This window comes from Pollachius pollachius, assembly GCF_949987615.1.
Source record: "Pollachius pollachius genome assembly, chromosome: 2".
Lineage (NCBI taxonomy): Eukaryota > Metazoa > Chordata > Actinopteri > Gadiformes > Gadidae > Pollachius > Pollachius pollachius.
Genome location: NC_136935.1, coordinates 41,048,548 through 41,069,250, shown reverse-complemented (window position 1 = coordinate 41,069,250; position 20,703 = coordinate 41,048,548). Strand labels below are relative to the sequence as shown.

Genomic DNA, 20,703 nt, shown 5'->3' with positions numbered 1-20,703 from the left:
GAATACACAGGAAATCAAGTCCTGGGTTCTGCTCTCAATACTTCCAAATATCATGTGCATTAAATTGTGTGGAAAAGGTGCATTGTGCAGTGTCAATTTGCAGGGTAATCTACATGTAATGGCACCCTCACAATGTATTTCTAATTTAGTAATTAAGTTTGTTAAAGCAACCAAAAACTTCTTAGGTTGGAAGTTGATGGAGTATTTCGTACATGGCCCCTTGTTCAGCATCACATCAATGTCATAAATTATATGTACCATTATAAATTCTAAATGTATCTAATCAATTATTTTAAGTGAGTCAGTAAGTGTACGTGAGTACATGCCATGAGTGGCTAGCAAATAAATGAAAGGGCATTAACCATGGTAGTCATCCCTGGACTTACAATTGTGTCTTTCACCTTCAATATACAAGAATAGAAGAACATGTTGGCGCTATGTATGCTACAGTACAACCTAACCGAATCATCGTCCATGAGCTGCCATGTTCAAACTGAGATGGCGATAGTTTTCAGCAATTTCAGAACGACAGTCTGTGTTAAAAAGGGTTTAGCATAATGTCTGCCAGCTTTAGTTCCTCATAAACAACTCAACTAGTGATAATTTCATCTCCACGAGTAAAATTTAGATAAAACGGCATCTTGCCACTTGAGATTGGTTTTATGGATTGAGTTATTCTACTGAATTTCTCTATTACCCAAAAGGGAATGTTGTTATTGGAAATCTCATCTCATTGTTGTAAGTTATGCTGCATTCGAGCACAGCCACTCTAAACGTTTCCTAAAGGTTCCACATCAAGGCACAAAGCCAATGGCCACCATTACAGGCCCAAATGAGACATCTCCTCAAGACGAAAACATCATCAACGCCTTGGGATGGCAGAGGGAGGTTCAGTTCAACCGAACTATTGAATGAACCAGAACAAGTCGGGAGAGGAGGCGAAACAACAGACCCGCCCCTTAGCAGCTGTGGATCCGTCTCCTCTCTTGCGTGCCTTTGACAACAGGGAAGCACAAATTACCACACCGGAACCAAGGGGGGGTGCTGCCAGTGGATTTACGCAGGGCTTATCTGTATTCTGGACCCTGCGCACTGAGGGCCCACCGGGAGCTGCAGTCACAGGCCGAGAGCCAGCCCACAGCTGTTGCGAACGGCGATTCAAAGGCACCCGTGGCATGGGTTAATGACCAGCTCAGCCATGGGAGAAAGGCCTCCCTAGCGTGAAACTTGCAGTGTCTTTTTTTTGGTCCCACACACAAATGCCAAACCGTCACGGGTTTACGAGAAACCAAAAGTACAGTTTCAAGGGGTCAGATGTTTCATTACATTTCATTTTTCACACACACAGACACACAAACACACACAGACAACGTAATATGTGATGTGCTAATGTGTGTTTAATAAACGACGCAAGCGCCAACAGCCCATCGATAAAGGGTTTTAGAACCTACTGCATTCAGGGATGTGATTGTGGGGATTACCCCAGGGACTTTTGGGTTCCCTGGTTCGCCGCACGCACGGACACATATTTCCATGACTCCCCTGGCCTGTCCCCCCCCCCCCCCCCCCCCGCCATGCTGCAGGTGTTCAGGGGGGCATGGCCTCACCATATGCAGCCTGCCGGCTCGCTTTCTCAAGCTACTGGTCATCTTGTCAAACTCTGTGGGTCTCTTTTGGTCTCTCTTGGCTGCATGTTGTTTCCCTGTTCTGTGGGGGGTCCAGCACCACTGCCCTCTCCGGCACTCCTCCCCTGTCGCCGGGTGGTTGGCTCTTGCTGAGCATTTCTTTGGTCTGACATGACTGAGGCAGTGATTTAGACAGGGCACAACTCAACGATCCTTCTTTTGTGTTCCAATTGGATCAGCTTTTTCTGAGGCGGACGTAAACAAGTCATGGTTTATGGCGGCGTGAGTCCCCATACATACTTTCTTTTTTTTGAATGAAATTTGGCTCAGTTTACTTTTGAATAATATTGCATTGGCTAGGTTAGGCGCATTGGCATGAGTTTGTTTGTGTGTTTATATATGTGGTTGCTGGGTTTCATCCCTTAAAGTAGAATTTTAACATGTTTTTTTGTTGACATTTTCTAAAAACATGTTAAGTAACATTATTTCTTCTTCCACCATTAGAATTATCATGTTGGTTTTTACATGTGGATATCGTTTATGTTTTAGCACTTTCTGGTGTCTGTGGTGACGGTTCTGCATTATCAGCAAAAAACAAAGCGAGAAAAATGTAGAGGGTGTACTGCCTTCAGAGGACTGGCCAGATGAAATATCACCCTTCTCCTGCACATCCACACAGTGAGTAATCGGCCATCATAACTCCTACAGTAAAAACACACTGCACCTACTGCTCTTGTTACGTTACAAATGGAGGTGATGTTCAAGGTCCAATAAAAATAACACTGAATACATTTCAACCAATCAGTTTTACTTTCTGAGCTGCTTAAAATGTATTTTTTTTTATCGCCTCTTGATTACTTTTAGACCTGTACGCAAACGGCTAAGGAATAAAGTGAAAGAATATCTACAAAAGAATGAGTCACCAGACTGACTGAGTGTGTTTCAATGGGCAAACTTTTATAACGTGACATTCTCATGAACCTGTTGTACGCCATGAAAACAAGACACCTTCGCTTTTTCCCCTCGCTTCATAATGAGGCCATAGTGTCAATTATCTTTTTTTTTATGCGGTCCAACCAGGGGCCACAACAAAACAGAGGATAGGGAGCAGCAGGGCTCCCCCCTGTGGTGAGAACACGCAGCCGTCCGTTCGCTCAGTACGCCAGAGAATGAGCGTCTCCGTAGCAACAGACCTACATAGCAACTACCACTTTTTTTTTATACTGATAATCTTGTCTTGTATGGCTTGTGTCTTTGGTTCTTGGAAAGAGAACATACCTACATAGTCATATATTTTAAGCCATGTTCATCACAGGCCTGTAATGTTCTGTGCTTGATAGCTGATTCATGCATGAATTTTTCCAGGCTGGAAGAATTACAACTCACACCAATCACAACCACGGAAGGAAATGTGAAGAATGACTTTGTCTGCTCTTCAGTCGTGCTCTAGGCAGAGGTAAGGAAATTCAAAGAGAATATATATAGACCGACTAAGAAGAGGTGGACTTCAAAGCCTTCTGCTTTCTATTTAAATGACAGATTTATCCCATAGAAGCAACACACACACACACACACACACACACACACACACACACACACACACACACACACACACACACACACACACACTTCATCGTTTCCACAATGCATGATGACTCATTCAGAAGGTAGAGGACCAAATTGAACTGGACAGAGCAAGGAGGCTGGCTCAGACCTTGCCATTGCTGGCCAGCTAAAATCCAATTTCAGCCCCACAATGCAAAGCTTGTTTGACCAGTCCTGACGAATGATTTAGGACGCCACCGCATATTGTCCATCACCTCTCTTCCAGGGGCACTGGAGGAGCGGTGGACTGAGGCACTCTGGGATGGAGCCTTGCTATGATTCAGGACTCAAATGATAGGCTACTATTGCCCTGGAATACAGAAAGCAATGTTCTGAGCCGGCTCCAATTGCTCACAAAAGCACCACTGTGTTTTCTCCTGAAGTGCATAGTTTTTGCAGTCATATATTCTGTGCACTCAAAAGTTTTGCATACAATTCAAACTCAAGTCGTTGTTTGTCTTTCTTGAGTTGAAGAATTGTAGGCTATGTGTACTCCTAGCGGCGTCGCGCGCCAATGAGGCAAATGAGATTCTCTTTTATGTTTATGAGTCTCTTTTGACTAAGTCGAAACACTTCCAAACAGACGCTTGTTGCTCTCCCGGTCTGTCCTATATTAGCTCTGGGGCTGCCAGCTTGCTCGGAGCCACCATGTAGGACCTTTATCTCTGCTACACGTGGATACAACTTTGGTACATCACTCCCAGCTATCGACCCAAATGTGTCAGATGGTTTTCAGATGTTTCGCTGTAGTTTTAAATAGGTTGTGGACTTATTTAACATTTTCTGTGTGGCAGATTTAGGCTTCTATCAGGTAGATTTTATTCATATTTATATTAGATCAATGCATTTGTTGGTGCCTTTGGCTTTTGGATGCTGATATTTCAATCTGCAAACTGTTTCATTCACTTTCAACTGAACTGCATTCCCACAAGTTATAATGCGAGGCACATGGATGATCTGTTTGAACTACACATTGCAATGTTTTCCCAATGTGAATGTGGAATTTCTGAAAAAAACAAACACCAACAAGCCAAATAAATAAATAGAGGCTTTGTCATTAACAGAAGCCCGCGAGCAAGGAGAAACCTGTGAAGGCCAGCAATGACGAACGAGAAGTCTGCATCTCACACACTTAATTACTTACAGTGCCTACCTGTTTGGATCCAGGGTTACCAGTGAAAACAACTTGTCAAATACCTTGCATTATACCAACGGAAATTAAAAGATGTGTGGGGGTGGCACACATGAATGGAAGGAAATTATTCCATTAGTCAGTGTACAGAATTGTGAAAACCCGGAATGACAACAGTGCACACAGGCCATGTGCACACATATATATGAACACACTGTGATTTGTTGCTTTGTGTAAGATCTGCTGCTCCCACTGCTGTCTGGCTGAGGAAACAAAGACGTGCGTGCGTTAGAAATAGAAACATTTTCAATACCCGATACATGCCTAAAACACCTACACTTGAATCTGAAATGGCTGATTCTGCAATGGCTGATTATTTTTGGTGCGTCATCTGACCTCTGGATGTCACCACGTTTCTACATATCTATACACAGTCATACGCAAAGAATATAAGAATACATTGTTTGAATACATATTCAAACAACACAACATATTGCCATGAGTATTAATTATCCTGTCTCCGGTTTGCCGTCATGGCAAGCAGAATAGAGTAGTTATTTTCACTGGGAACTGTTGATTAAAGTGAGCTGGGCCTCAAAGAGAACGGCTGCAATGCTAAGGGACATGGGTCAGATTAGTGAAATATTAATCTTTTTAGGACAAAAAACCTCCTTTAATTGGGTTGTATTTCTGCTTCAGAGTCGACTAGAGAGACCATTAACTGCAGAAATGATAAAGCAATAGGAATGAAGGATGGGATTGGAATAACCCTTCTGTGATTATGGAGGACATTTTTTCTTTAATCCATGCCCACAGTGCTTGGAGGTTTAACTTTCAATTTGGAGACGTGCATTGTGTGGTCTCTGTACCAAACAGCCTTCCCATCACACACAAATTCTCTGATGGAAGCTGGCCTGCTGTGATAGTTTAACAATAAACACGTTGCTTTTGGGAGAAAGTGGCATAAATTCACGAGATCTATTGAGTGAATGCACGCAAGGCCTTTAAAGGTGACATATACTACCAGGTGAGTGTGACCAGTCGTTACAAGCAGTTTTGAAAAACGGCCTCTTCTGACATCACAAGTGGGCGTGTCCACCATATGTATGACGGATAAATGAGCAACGTTTGCTACAGTCCACTGAGTAAGCTGGTAGACTGATCTATCGAGTAGCATCCAGCTGCAGCCCCGGAGCCGGGACCTGTGGTGTGGCAACAGCACTGTGGTGTGGCAGGTCTGCGTTTTTCTTTGTGTGTCTATCAATGTACTAATGGCTGTATAGATAGATAGATACTATTGATAAGCAATACATTGAGCTGTGTGATGGAGAAGCTGTTTGATGTAATGGTATACAGGACTGTTAGGAAGTGAAATTATCTGTGCCTGAAATGATCAAATACATTCAAAGACACCATAGAGAATTGCCTTTCTTGACAACAACAAAAGGAGCGGAACTCGCACACCATGTAGCCGATACGATACGTTTTTATTGCATAGAATTTGAAGTGCTACCCAAAGTGCGTGCAAAACGTTTTCAGTCCCATTCAGACCATCCTCAGTGCAAATATACAAAGGTAAAAGACTTCCTTATATAGACTACGCCTAGTTGGTGGCAGACATGTCAATCAAAAGGCCAGGTAGGTTGACGTGTTGACTAGACATTTTAAAAGGCACCGCTCACCTATTTTCACTTTTCTTGACAACATACATGGCCGAGCTCAAGCCTCTATCAGGCCTGGGTATACGTTGAAGATCCATCTATATCTATATATTATATAACTTGCATGAACTGCCACACAACAGTGCCCAGCTCCGGGCAGTGTGGTGTGCAAATGGATGCTATTGGATCTATCCAGCACACATCTAGGTGGACACACCCACTAGTGTTGTCTGAAGAGACTGATTTTCAAAAGTGCTTGTAACGGCTATTCACACTCACTACCGGTTTTATAATCCGCCACCTTTAAGAGAGGTAATTGGTGGTTTTATAGCCCAGCCTAAGAATTATAAATAGTTCTTTTGGTCCAAATCCGTTGCTGATAAAAATGGAGCACCATAGCACCAGCAACCGCTGACATTTACAATATTTCCATTTTAGTTGCAAAATCCATACTAAAGAGATTTGGGGTGGATCATGCATATAGGTAGCCTGGCTATTGCCAGACCATCATAGATTGCACGTTGGTCTGGGGAGGCTGCTGTCATTTTCTTCAGCACAAGAGGCGTGATAAACGGGCCTAGTTCACCTGACTCAGAGCCATAGAGAATGTTATCTCTATCACTCTGAACTGACTCTATGCAATTGGCTGCTTACCGTCGCTTCCCTGTCGTCCCTGTGTTAAACCAGCCAACAGCGTGCCAGGGAGGGAAGCCAGCTTGGTGATTGGCTCTAAAATAACAACTAACAAGCTGTTGCTGGGTTGTTACAATGTTGATAATCCTAGTTTGTTACATTAAGACATCTGATGACTAGGACGTGTAAAGCATCTCCATATGCACCACTATCACAGACTGCACACAAGCATTGGGCAGAGTCAAAGATACTTTTACTTTGAAAACCATCAGTGTTAGGTAAAATCAGAACAGCATACACGAGGTTAGCCAAAAAGAAAAACAAAACCAATGAACACAGCAAACATGACCAAACTCTGCATCACTTTAGGTGTAGTCATGATAAACACCACTTTACAAATTATCATAAAGATGCCTTAATACAGATTGGATCACAACACGAACTCCAGATAAAAGTCAATAATATATATTTGATTAATAAAAAAAATCCGTTATAAAGTCCTCACTTAAAGTAACATGCAATGAGAGAACTGATAGCAGTTCAGAAACTGAGAATACAATTGACCAGCAGTCAGTTAAGAGGAAACGTTAACGGGTACTGTTTCAACAGAGAACCGAGACAAACGTCCATATCAGTCCTTATATTCGGTGTATTTTTTAGAGGACCCCTGCACTTTGCTCGCTGGGTATTTCAGTCTGTTCAGGGCCATCTTTCGGAGGACAGCTTGTGGCAAGTCGACGTGACATTTCTCCGCCAACTCGACCAGATAGATCAAAACATCACTGAGTTCCTGGCCGAGATGCTCCCGCTCGGAGTCGGTCCAACCAGGCAAGCCCTCGGCGACCTCCCCCCGCCACTGGAAGAGCTCGGACACCTCTCCCACCTCCCCGACCATGGCCAGCAGCAGGTTGCGGGGTTGATGAAACTGGTTCCAATCCCGCTCATCTGTGAACTCAGCTTGCAGTCGGCGAACATCTTCCAACGTGGGCTCCTTACTGAAACTGAACTTCTCGTCTCCACCTGCTCCATTCGTCAGCGTGGGACGGACTCGGAGACGATCGGTTAACGCCACTCCATTTGACAAGGTTGACAAGTCGTCTTTATGTCCGTTAACTGCATCTCCATTTGTTGCCATATTCGGTATAGTTAAGGACGTCAAATATGAACGATACAAGAGCTGTAGACGCGGCACCAAAAAGTACCATGCAAAATACTCCCGCCAGTAACAACCCGGAAATGATGTAAACCCCGGAAACAGGATGTGCATTGGACGTTTTTTATGTATGCATGAATTTGTAGTTTATTTTCGAAAACGCTCTGTTCAATCGTAGCTGGGCTACTACGACCTTGCCCAAGAACTACAGCTCCCAACTCCCTGCCATCTGCCAACCAATGCAGACAGCATGGCCGCCTGCACTGTCCTAGTAACTCCCCTGCTGTATGTCAATAAACAAAGCTCTTTATTTTATCATAAGGCTTGCAATATACACAGACAATGTGTTACTAAGAAGATAAGCACGTCTGTTTCACGATGCTCTAGCCAAGCCGATCCACAAAAAAAGAGGTAGGTAATGTAGCGTATGACTTCTTGTTCTTTTCAGGATCATAAGTGATTATGTGTTATGCATGGAGGCTATACACTATATGTATGAGCTTTTATTGCTTTCAGAATAGTATAGCGAACAGCCTTTATTAGACATTCTCAATGCTGGAATATGTACTTGCCTGTCTTTGCCGTAGTCGTCCTCATGAGCTGGTCGGTGTAGTTGGGCTGGAAATCCATGCGCAGATTCAGTCCAACACGAAACTCTTCTCTGCGTCTAAAGTCGGCTTCTCTGCACCGCCAAATTCCCTGGTGTCATTCTTTGACGCATCCTTGCCGGGGACACTGCCAGTAATTATTTGACATGCACAATCAATGGATTACATTTTAATTTATACTCTTTCATTGCTGTAGTCATTATAAAGTAATTAATACATGATGTCCATTTGTACTCCTAGGTGCTTAACAGACGATGCGTCGAAGCAGCAGTAATGACAGCGCTGGCGCTCAACTGCACCATCAACAAGAAATCATTCTTTGACAGGAAGCACTACTTCTATGCAGACCTCCCGGTGAGTGGAAACTTTATGTTCTAATTTCCTGTCTTCTGTGATGAAGTGTTAAAACTTTTACATACACATGAATCCAAAGGGTCTGGTGGGAAGGAAAATGCAGCCAATAGGGCCATGCATATTATGCTACGTTTTGATTTGTCTTCCTCCCTATTTTCTTCACATGTTTAATGCATCTATCCCTGGGCCATAACCCGTGATTTCTGAAACAGTAAAAATGTCCCTTTTCATGCATATAATTGCACACTTTGTTATTTGCCGAAGCCTAAAATATTTCTCAAATGGGACGGGTAAACTTTCTTGCAACCATTCCATTTAATGGCAATAGTATGATTTAGGCGTAACATTTCCTTCATTTGGTACACGCTACTTTTTTTTATGTACGGCAATACACTAAAGAAAGTATAATTTCCTCTGTATGATTGTATTTTACCGTGCCCTTGGAAAGTAATACAAAGAATATTCCACTCTCATAGTACATAAGGAGAATGTTTGTAACGTTGATGTTATTGAGTCACAAACAATTACTGAAAAAGGCAATGGGTTTATCGCTTTTCTAGATATTCTAATAATTTATGGGAAAATTAAGTGTCGTCCTGGCTGGTCACAATGTAGGGGTCACAGATTATCAAATCAATTGTAAATATATAAAAGAATATCAAATTTAGCCAAGGGTGTCATAGATTTGGAATATATGATCATAGTGACATAACATTGGTTTCTTGTCCTTTCAGCATTCTAATATTAACTCATCTATCATGGTTATATGGGAAACGGTTTCCTCAAGACCATTGCCCGTCCGACTGATTGTATTGCACATTCATACATTCATAGTTTTCAGCATTCAAACCTGAAGCAATGTCAGGAAGAAATTTCAGATGTATTGCTTAATAACTTGATTTGTTTTGACCAATCAGTTTGTCTGTTGTCGAATAAGCTGTGAGGGTGTGATTGGCCAACAGCAAACAAAAACTTAGCAAGCACTAGTAAACATTTGACTGTAAAGGTTCCAAATGAAAAGATTACTTGAGGTGTTTTTGATGAGTCACACAACAAATTACAGCTTTACGCACTCATTAAATAAAGCCTGGGCACATCTGTAATATTTATCAGTATCAGTAACAGTATCATCAGTTCATATTTAATATGGTCCTCTGATCACTCCACACAAATGGACCACCGGCACAAATAAATAATCACAGGTTCCTTAAAATATCAAGGCTTGAAATAAGCCTTGATGTTGCGTGCATGTGATGGGTTTTTGTGATGGGTCTGAACAGAATGAGTAATGAGGAGAATGCACAGGCAGTCCAACAGTGAAACCTTGTGCGTGGGTCTATCTAAACAAGTATGACACCTTTATATAATGGGTTTCAAATGTCAAGGCGTCGGCGACGGGGATAGTGTGTTAGAGATCATTAGTCCCCATAATGTCAACAGTGTGTGGTTGGGAAGAGGAAAGGTTAGGCTGGATCTAGCTAATGTTCATTGCATTGCTTAACATGAAGCCACCATCAGCGAGGGAACTGATTGCACAGGCAGGCACATTTATTTAAATTCAATTAATTGTATTGGATTGCTTTCACAATACAACACACGTGTGCAAATGCTTGAAGACTTTCAGTATGATTGTCTTTGATAAAGACAAGCATCTTCAAAGGAACAGAAGGCCAAAAGCTTGCTTTGGGATGTGTCATTGTTTACAGAAGTCAGACACACAGTTTACATTTTATTCTCTTTGTTTGGTGCAGACGATACACACACACACACACACACACATACACACACACACACACACACACACTCCCACTAATTACCTCCATGTTGCACCGTCTTCGGTAACCTCCCTCCCCCCCCCTCCTGCATGCCAATAGGTATTAATAATATTTTGCCTTAGTGTGATGCCGGTTTCCAAGGTAACAAGCCCAAAGTGATGGTGGATGAGCAGCAGCAGGAGTTCTCTCGGTAGCGAAGCAGCAGAGCAGATGAAATATTTATTCTCTCTTTTGGACCTATCTCTTTCTCTTCGTCTTCGTCTTCCTCTTCCTCTTTCTTTTTCTGTCTGTCTGTCTGTCTGTCTGTCTGTCTGGCTGTCTGTCTGTCTGTCTGTCTGTCTGTCTGTCTGTTTGTCTCTCTCTCTCTCTCTCTCTCTGTCTCTCTCTGTATCCCTCTCCTCTGTGATTGCGTAAACCCGAGTGAGACGACAAGGGCCCAGCCCACAGAGTAACGAAGGCTCCGGCAGAGAGTGGTTGTTTAATTGATGGCCCTTCTCGCCCCGCCACCGCCGGGGCCGGCGTGGCGGTGTGAGCCTGTTCTGTTGTTATTCCACAGCGGCGCGTTAACCGTGAAGGTTTTTACCCTATTAGATGGTTCACCGCATATTTTTCTTGAGCATTGTTTGCTTATTTGCACATTGTCAAGAATGAGTGCCCCCCCCTCAAGCGTCAGTCTGGTTTGTTATTTGTCATTGTTGACACGAGGGTACCCCTTGATTTTAATGAATGCTTTTAAGGACATAGATGGTGGAAAATGGAATGCTCTGTGATCAAGGACAACTCCGGAAAACATCATAAGAAATACAGATTCACTCGTCACGATCTCGAGTAGGATAGGCTGAAGAATAGTTCACATTGATTTGGACCACCAGTGCTCGATGCAACGCTGCAACGTCATTCAATCAATGAACTCAGGCAAAGTATAGGGTTTTTTTCAGTCATCCGTGGACTCCTATTGAACAATGTATTGTACACACAAGCAGCAGACCCATAATAAGAGTTAGGAGCCACACCTGTGTCTCTCCTACGATGACACCTCTGTGAAAAGCGTCTATTGTGAAATACTTGACTGGTAAACAGTGGGACTCTCCCGGTGTCATCCCCTGGAGCCCTGGCGTGAACCTTGCCACAGGGGTGCGCTCCAGTTTTTTCCTAAAACCTGGCCCTACCCGACAGGCGGGCTACCAGATCACCCAGCAGCGGCGGGCCGTGGCGGTGGACGGCCAGCTGGCCTACAGCCTTCTCGGTGGCAGGCAGAGGAACCAGATCCAGAGCAGGACTGTCCGCATCAAGCAGATCCAGCTGGAGCAAGACAGCGGCAAGAGTCTCCATGACGACCAGCGGAGCCAGACACTCATCGACCTCAACAGAGCAGGTAAACACGACCCAAACTCAATTTGGGTCATCTTTACGGGGGATGTATTGATTTATTTTTTTCTTCTAACCCAATGAAGTTTAAAACGGTTTCTTATCAATGTCGTCTCATCTCATTGTCGTACAGCTGGAAGCGTATCAACATTTTTTTATTTGAGTTGCTTTACCCAAACAAAATACCAATACTTTTGCCTGTTGCCGTTGTTCTGGAATCAGTTTTAAAGCGATTTAAGGGGATGGTTTTGTTTTGATTATTCAAGGACAGGGATCAAATGAGGAGCAGAGGTGGCGATAACGTGGCTCTGGTTTTGTGATGTTCCAGGTGTAGGCCTGATGGAGCTGGTGATGGAGCCAGACATGAGCTGTGGAGAGGAGGCAGCCGCGGCCGTCAGGGAGCTGCAGCTGGTTCTGCAGGCTCTGGGCACCTGTCAAGGAAACATGTCAGGTAGGGAAACCCATCCAAGCCGGACTCTCCCCTTTCATGCCTCGGCCCATCTCCCTCCTTCACTGACACTAACACTGATGATTCCCTCAGCCCAGCCCTGCTGGCCGCTCTTGTGGCTCTTGGTCTCCCCCCTAAACCCTGCCATGTTTCTCCTGTTTCTCTGGTTCTTTCCCCGCTCCTCTAACCACCACCCTTGTTAATCCGTATCCATCCCCCCCAGAGGGACAACTGAGAGTGGATGCCAACGTGTCGGTTCACCGGCCGGGGGAAGAGCTGGGCGTCCGGACGGAGGTGAAGAACATCAACAGCGCCCGCTTCCTGTCCAGGGCTATCGGTGAGTCGTATGGGGGCTTGTCAGAAACCTGCCAAAAGCCCGGGGGGGATAACGATCAGAGCCCCCTGCTGGGCTTCTCAGGGGCGATAACAAGGACAGCGCCTCACTCAGAGCGCTGTGTGTGGTTAGGGCATTGTGTCTGAAATGGGTGGGAGTGAACGTTGTTGAGAAGAGGCGAGTGCTGAAAGCTGCTCTGACTGAAGCCAATCTCACTGCCTCACTGAACCGTCGAGAGAAGTGCCTAAACAACCCCAAACACACACACACACACACACACACACACACACACACACACACACACACACACACACACAGTGAAAGAGTGAAACAAAGAAACAAAGAAAGAGCTTTTTCATGAAGATGACATTTGCAATCAGTTTGCCCTGAAACAATCGCTCCGTATATGGGTAATTATGCATGTGCTCCCAGTCAAACTGCTTGTCAAGATAAAGTGAGGAGACGGCAGCACACAAACAGTGGATGCACCCGCAGCTCCCAGGCGATGCCCTGGGAAAAGTCTATAAACAACTTCTATCTCATCTCCTGCACTTTATCCTTCAGAGGAAACTCTTTGAAAAGCGATTCTTGTTCCCTACCTGCATCCAGGAGAGGAAGACTGAGAGGGGGAATGGGGTTTATCCCAGGCCAGGAGGCATTAAGATGCATATTACGGAGCCCCGCCGGTTAGCTTAGCAACAGATGTTCACCGATAATCACACATCAGTGTAAACATTAGCTTTTGTGTTTTCAGCAGAGTTTTGGTTCTTCCCTCCTCAAACACAACATTAGGGCACTTCTGTGCCGAGGGCACATTAAGAAGTCGTCAATGAACATATCACTTGATCGACCTGTAGACTTCAGTCAGCTGCTGCAGCTGAAGTGCTATTTAAAAAAGTCAGCGTGCCAAAAGGATCATCTATCAACTTCAACACGTCGTCAAAGGCACTTCACTTCACGGGCGGTACAGCAGATGTCAGGGGTGTAATCTATTAAGATGTGTCGGCGTGCGTGTGTGTTTGTAGCTCACTCCCAGTTTCATTCACCGCCCCCAGACTACGAGATCCAGCGACAGATCGAGGCTCTTGGGAGAGGCGAGGCGGTCCTGAACGAGACCCGAATGTACGACTCCAAATCGGGGTGAGAGGATTCGCCTTCCAGGCTATATTGTGCTCTGTTCTGTTAGTAGCCCTGGATGACTACGCCGGCCACAGTAGACGGACAGACTGACAGACAGACGGCGACAGACAGCAACTCTGACGGCCGTCTCATCAAAATAAACAAGATTAAATAGAATGAATGTTATTCTTAAACTGGTAGCTTGTTGTACAGCTGTAATCGCCGCTACAAAGCTTCGATGTCCATCTATCAAGAATGTTTCTCTCAAACCTTATTTGTGTCTCAAAACCTTCAAAAATGATCTGTTTGTTCAGATTACACCACCTGGCTCCAATGTGTTCCTTCACGTTGGCAGCTTCTCCCTAACAGCCTCATGTGGTTTTCCTCCTCAAGCCACACCGTTCCCATGAGGGACAAGGAGGGTCTCCAGGACTACCGGTGAGTAGTGTTATGGGATGTTTAAGGTGCCACAGAATATGTGTGGGTGTGCATGCATGCGTGCACGCTTGCGCTTCCATGACTCCACCCCCTCAAACCCCCCCACCACCCCCGAAACAGGCGAGCATCGCAGCAGAGGGGCAGACTGGCAGCTCTTTAGATGGGCTAGATAAGCGCACGCTACCCAACGCCCAAGGGTGCCTGTCAGAGAGTAGCCCGCCAGGCACCCACTGGACCAAGCGATTAGAGGGAGGCTGTGCTGTGTGGCAAGGAGTCTGTGTCGAGAGAGCAGTATCGGCGTCAACAACAACATCCCCGCCCCCCACTGCCGCCAACCCACACCACCTCCTGAGCTTATCTCAGCCGCTGCTGATAAAAAGAAGCCTATCCGCCCACTGTGCCTCCACTAACCACCCCCCCCCCCCCCCCCCCCCACCCCCCCCCCCCCCCCCCCCCCCCCCGCCCATCCTCCTCCTCCTCCAACCTAGGTTTATGCCGGAGCCCAACCTGCCCCCCCTGGTTGTGTACGAGGACCAGGGCTCCGTGCCAGCCGGCCTGCTGGGGGTGGAGGGGGTGGTGGTGCTGGAGGGCCTGAGGGAAGGTCTCCCCGAGCTGCCCAGTGTCAAGAGGGGCCGGCTGGTGCGCTCCTACGGCCTCCTGCCCGAGCACAGCTTCACTCTGGTGGTGAGCCTCCGGCCCCCCCGGCGCAGGACCTCACGTTTCCTTATTGTGGTGACCTTTTAGGTTTTAGATTTTTAGATTGATTAAAAAGAAAATATATATATTCTAGTTGACAAAAAATGTAATTAAAATAAAACATGTTATTAGAAATAATTTTGTGATAATCGTTAATTGATCATTATTTTTTCCACCAAAAAGGTCAACCGGGACTTTATCACTCCCCTACATTTTTTACCTAATTGATAACTCTCCTTATTGATTAACATATGATTAGATGTACTTGATTAATCCCAGGTATAAATAGTTAATTATGTGTAAAGTAAGCATGCCACCTCCTCCATTGGCACATATATTTTCATGTTGGACAATTAACCTGTGAGGTCACAAATGTTGCTCAAACATGCCTATCCCCAACTTTAAATTCTTCAGTGCATACAAGAGAGTAAAGATAATGGGTTTCTGGTGCTTCGTTCTCTAGATGCTAGTCAGGGCGTGTTTTAAAATGGAACCAGTGATGATATTTGCTCTGTTGCAGAATGAGGATGGGCTGATGGAATACTTTGAGGCGGTTGTCAAGGAGACCAGGAAGGAGCCGAGGAAATTGATTGGCTGGGTGACAAATGAGCTGCTGGGTCATCTCAAACACCACAACCTAAGTGTGAGCAAATGGTGAGACATGCGCATACATATGTGGAAAGTGATAACTTTAATTCATGAGGGCAAATCCAAGAGGAATAATTGAAACTTCTGAAATTGGTTTATTAAAGTCTGTAATTTGTCTCTGTGGCAACCACTAATTTAATATTCTTGGGCTAGAATCCTGATCAGTCCTTTGTCCATGTTTGAAGATTATAAAATACCTGGCCTCTGTCAGGGGCTCAGCAGTTACAAATAACATGATACATCCAAAGCAGACATTTATCCACTTTTCCAAAATTTGTGTGAGTTTACAAAGGTCAATCCCAGGAACCTTTAACAACGCAGAGCGACAAACAGAACACTTCAACAAAGATGAGTGGGCTCGCACCGCTAACCATTAATCTAACCGAACTGAGTCACTCGAGACTTGATTTAAGTTTTATTTATTCATCTATGCTGAGCGCGTAGATGCTTTGTGTCACAAACAACACATTTAGAGGAACAATCGGTGGGTTAATAGGTTCGCCGAAGTACGCCAGGTTTGAAGGCCGGCATGCCCCCACTGTGAGTTTCCATGAACCGCCTCGCAGTCGGTTCATAGTCATAGCTCACAGTCCATGAATGAACCTTATTACAGTGCTGCCTTGTCTCATGAAACAATAAGCTATACTACGCAGCACCTCCGAGACCCCCTGCGGTGATCCTTGTCTGGCTCCGAAGAGCTCGTGGGATCTTCTTACGAGAACCTGCCAGTGTGAAACATGTTTCCTCGAATAAAAGGAAATTACAGATAGTCTAAATATTTCCATGTCGGGGGTCCGGGCTCGGAGTGACATTGTTACATAACCCTGCGGTACGAGACGACACTTCTTAGACTATAAAGTCTAAGAAGCCTTGTCTTCCCCCCCCCACCCCTTCCACTGTCTAGCCAGCAGCTATCTCATCTGCACTTCAGATCCTCCCCAGCCAGCAGTGCTAATGTTTATGGTGTCAGAACCACCACCAACGCCTCACTTCCCCCCTCCTAGCGGCTGGTTATCTGTCAGGGCCGTGGACCACCACGACACCCGGCCCTACCTGGTCACCCCCCCACCCTCACCCACAACCGTGACTATTAGCATGACAGACGGAGAGGAAGTGAGACAGAGGAAGTAACTGTAGAAGGGCGACGCCGCGGCACTTCTGAAGTAGCGATACCAGGGGAAGTTTCCGGCGGGAAATAAGGGGGCCCGGGATCAGGGGGCTGACTTCCAACACCGAGTCCCGGTTTTAAATCACCTGAAATGTCTTTACGGGGAAATGTCACTCGCTAGACTCTGGAGGTACTTGCTGGAGAAAACCCGACTTGAGTGGAGTTCGGAGGAGTGCTGGCTGGAAGCTGTGAGACTCGGCCTATTTGCAGACGGATGAAAGAGCAGAAGTACTTCCAAAGCCACTGGAGTGTTCCCGGCCATCCCCGTGGTAAATGAAAGGCAACTTTCTGTTTGGGGGGGGCGGTGGCTGGGGGATTGGGAGGATGTCTTGCGGGAGGGGCGGTGTTCTCCCAGGCAGGTTGTACTTGGGCGGATGGCTGCGGTATTGAATTGGATACGGAGTAATCATCAGGGCTGTGTGGTGACAGACTGGTGAGTTATTGAGCCACGCCTCGCATAATGGCGTGCAGAGCGGGGGGGGATCAGGGATGGAGCACGGGTGTGTCTCGGCGGTCGGTCCGTGGCCGCAGCCGCCTCTGAGAAAGCGTGTCATGAATAATGTTTATTGTTGTTGTTTCTTCTGAGTCACTGAGCCATTACAAGCTCTAGGGGGGAGGAATAAACGGATATTATTTTTCTTGGTTTCCTATGTTAGGCACACACACACACACACACACACACACACACACACACACACACACACACACACACACACACACACACACACACACACACACACACACAGGTGCAGACCAGTCAGGTAAATGTATTGATGGGTCCAATGAGCTTAGTGTGGTATGTGTGCATAGTAATCTCAAAAATCCCAAACACCTTTTCCTACACTCTTCTGCTCTTCCTATTCTAAGTCTCTCCCATCTCCCTCATCCATTTGTATTTGTTAGAAGAGAAATCCCTTTGTTTACTTACCGTTTTGTTTTCCATCTTTTCTTTGTTTATCGTAGTCCCGTCTCTCCGTCGGCACTGGCTGAGCTGCTGGAGCTCCAGGAAGCAGGACACATCTCCTCCACCGTCGCCAAGCAGGTCGCTAGCCGGACTCCGTCTGTGACTCTGTCTCCTCTCTGTCTCTGTCTCTGTCTCCGTCTCCGTCTCTGTCTCTATCTATGTCTACGTCTCTCTGTCTGTCTGTCCGTCTCAGTTAGACAGCCAATCACGTTACCCCCCCCGGGAGATTATTGTTATTCATGTGATTTAACCTTTATTTATTCGGGAAGCCTCACAGAGTTCGGGCATGCCTGGGCTGTGGTTCTATGTATATACTTTATTCAGTCATTTAAATGAGGCTTCTCTCCATAGCAACGCAGTGCCTTTCAGTGACATCCTTAAGGAGCAGGTAGGGTGGTTAAGCCATCGAGGAGCATCACACCCAGTACCCTTCAGTGTTGATTGAGATCCCCCCCCCCCCCCCAACCCTGTGTGTAGGTCCTGGGGGAGATGTGGAGGGACCCAGGGAGGAGGGCTCCGGAGGTCGTGCGGGAGCAGGACCTGGGGCTGGTCTGTGACTCCAGCGACCTGCAGAGGGTCTGCCAGAGGGTGCTGGACTCCCACCCCGACCTGGTGAGACCCCCTCAGAGCGTCCAGGGGGGCGGAGGGAGGATTAGTATTCACACCATGAGGAGACCAGACGGAACGACACGACCCGCCCAGAATCAAGGATGCCGTTTCCAACATGCTCGTTATTGTATGTGCAGTGGAATGCTGGTGTGCCAAACTCGTATAAAACATGTATAATGCACATATAGTATAACATATGGGAAGTAGCTTTATGTGCAAGAAAAATATATGATGTATAAACAAAACAATACATGCAAAATACGGTAACTTTAACTTGGTGTAACTTTAAATACAGCGTGCTGCCTCTGTCCTGGAGGTGGGCGATTGTTTGAGTCATAGAGCCAGCTGGCCTGGCGGTTTGGGGTCACTGCTCAGAGCACTAATGGCCAGAGAGAGAGAGAGAGACAAAGCTCCATCTCAGTTTCTCTGTGTCAGACTTGGTAGGTGTGGGGGCGTTTGCCTTATGGCCGCACAAATGTTTCTCTCCCTCTCTGGCATACCAATGTCTCTCTCCCTCTCTCCGGTGTAGGTGCGGGCATTGCAGGAGGGGAACAAGAAGGTCCTGAACAGGCTGATGGGTCTGGTGCAGAAGGAGACCAAGGGCAGGGCCGAGCCCGTGCTAGTGAGGAGCATCCTGGAGGAGAAGACTTCCTGAACACCACCCGTGTTCACCACCAGTCAATCAGGTCACCATCACCATGGGGGGATAAACCACACTCTGTCGTTGGCTCTGTCTGTCTGTCTCTTACCCTGTCACAGATCAAGTATACAATCATGGTTATATAAGGCAGAAGTACATATTTTCTATTCCATCCTGGTATTAACTCCCTCACAAGGGGTTACGGGTACAGAGTAATCAAAAGTGAACCGCGGTATGGGATTGCTGTAAATAGAGAGGCTATGTTATTTTTGTGTATATACTGCATGTGTTCTGAGCAATAAACCCATTTTCTGATATCTTATACCTGCTGTGTTTTTTTTTGTGAACTATTATCAGAAACATTTATGCCAAATGAAAACTACCAATTCAGATTTACGTTATTCTTTTTCAAAACCTTTTACCTCATGGTGAATGTGAATGAAAAGCATTGAAAAAGCTTCACACCATCTTATTCCATGCTGTATGGAAGTCAGTATACCAGTCATGGTGGTTTGTTATGCCAATCAGGGCTGTTCCTCCAAACCCTTGACCTTGTCTGGCTGAATGTCAGGGCTTGTGGACAAAAGGCTCCCTCAGGTGGTTGGAACACTGCACTACACTGGAACTATGCTTATTGTATAGCTCTTTAAACCCTGTGGTTATTTTAGACTTAAAGTTAGCAAAAGTTAGCATTACTTTAGTTTTTTTACATTTCCTATAGCCTTTGATGTGTGTGTGACTCAGAAATCATCTTCGTGTCGGTGAACATACGTTCGGGTTGACATGAAGTCATAGCTGACAGCTACTGGATTTGTCCTTGTACTTGAAACGATTTCTGAAACTGCTCTCGAAAGATTTCAAATAAACCGTGAAGTGCAAATATAAAATATGGTTGAATGATTGCGAATAAAAGGGCAAACACCGTGATTTGACAAGAGGTTTTTATTAAACAGGACATGCCTTTGTGGCTCAAAAATCTGAATGCCATTCATGCCAGCCGAATAGAAAAATGCAACGCTTTAATTAGGCCTAAATCTTTAAAGACTGCACTGCAAATTGAACAAGTTCCTTTTGGATACAAACGTACAGAAAAAGGTTTTTTCCATTTAAACGATACCAGTTTTTCCTGAAACGCAATAATTGGAAGAATAACCTAGCCTTTATGCAAAATAGAAAAACTGTTTGGGCCCTCAAGTCCACTGCAGAGTGCTGTTGAATAAAAACGTTATCAAAGTGCCACAGTACCCTCAGTTTGAAAGAGAAAATGGCATTATCCCCAAAAAGAGATTGTGAAACGACTTTGATTGTCCTCAGTACATTCCATTTGATTCTACCGCATAGTAGAATCCGTACATATATATTATATAAACAATCTTCAAATACAGACATGTTTTCTGTTCAGTCAATTCAAAAGGATTGCTGGCTTTATTAGTACAAGTCTTGTACTAAATTCTACCAAACTACTAAAAGAATTTCAATATTTTAATCAAATAGTTGAGTTTCATGCTTAGGCAAATGCCACTCTTGCTTATTTCTATCAATACAATTTGTTTGTTAAAACCCTCCAAAAAGTTCATAATCCATGTTTCTGAATATAAAGCGATGAAAAGACGTGAATAAAAGGGGAAAACTACCCACTGATAAAACCAGAAACAAGCAACAGTTGTCACTGAACAAGACAATATATACATCCTTTTTTTTTTTCTTTGCTCAATGAGAATAATT

At 45.2% G+C, this 20,703-nt stretch overlaps 2 protein-coding genes across 2 annotated transcripts; one reads left to right on the top strand and one right to left on the bottom strand.

Annotated features, from left to right (window-relative positions):
* Positions 1–6,939: 6,939 nt before the first annotated feature.
* dctpp1 (dCTP pyrophosphatase 1) lies at positions 6,940–7,871 on the bottom strand. Its single transcript, XM_079759030.1, has one exon. It carries the CDS (start codon positions 7,789–7,791, stop codon positions 7,288–7,290), a length of 504 nt encoding a protein of 167 aa, XP_079615156.1. The 5' UTR covers positions 7,792–7,871; the 3' UTR covers positions 6,940–7,287.
* Positions 7,872–8,059: 188 nt separating this feature from the next.
* Positions 8,060–19,229, top strand: gatb (glutamyl-tRNA(Gln) amidotransferase, subunit B; the record flags this gene model as incomplete). The annotated part of the gene is made up of 13 exons (XM_079758820.1): positions 8,060–8,220; positions 8,397–8,550; positions 8,658–8,771; positions 11,723–11,921; positions 12,243–12,365; positions 12,586–12,699; positions 13,752–13,836; positions 14,209–14,253; positions 14,742–14,937; positions 15,470–15,603; positions 17,729–17,807; positions 18,207–18,341; positions 18,868–19,229. 13 exons carry the CDS (start codon positions 8,060–8,062, stop codon positions 18,991–18,993), a joined length of 1,665 nt encoding a protein of 554 aa, XP_079614946.1. The 3' UTR covers positions 18,994–19,229.
* Between the last annotated feature and the right edge of the window lie 1,474 nt (positions 19,230–20,703).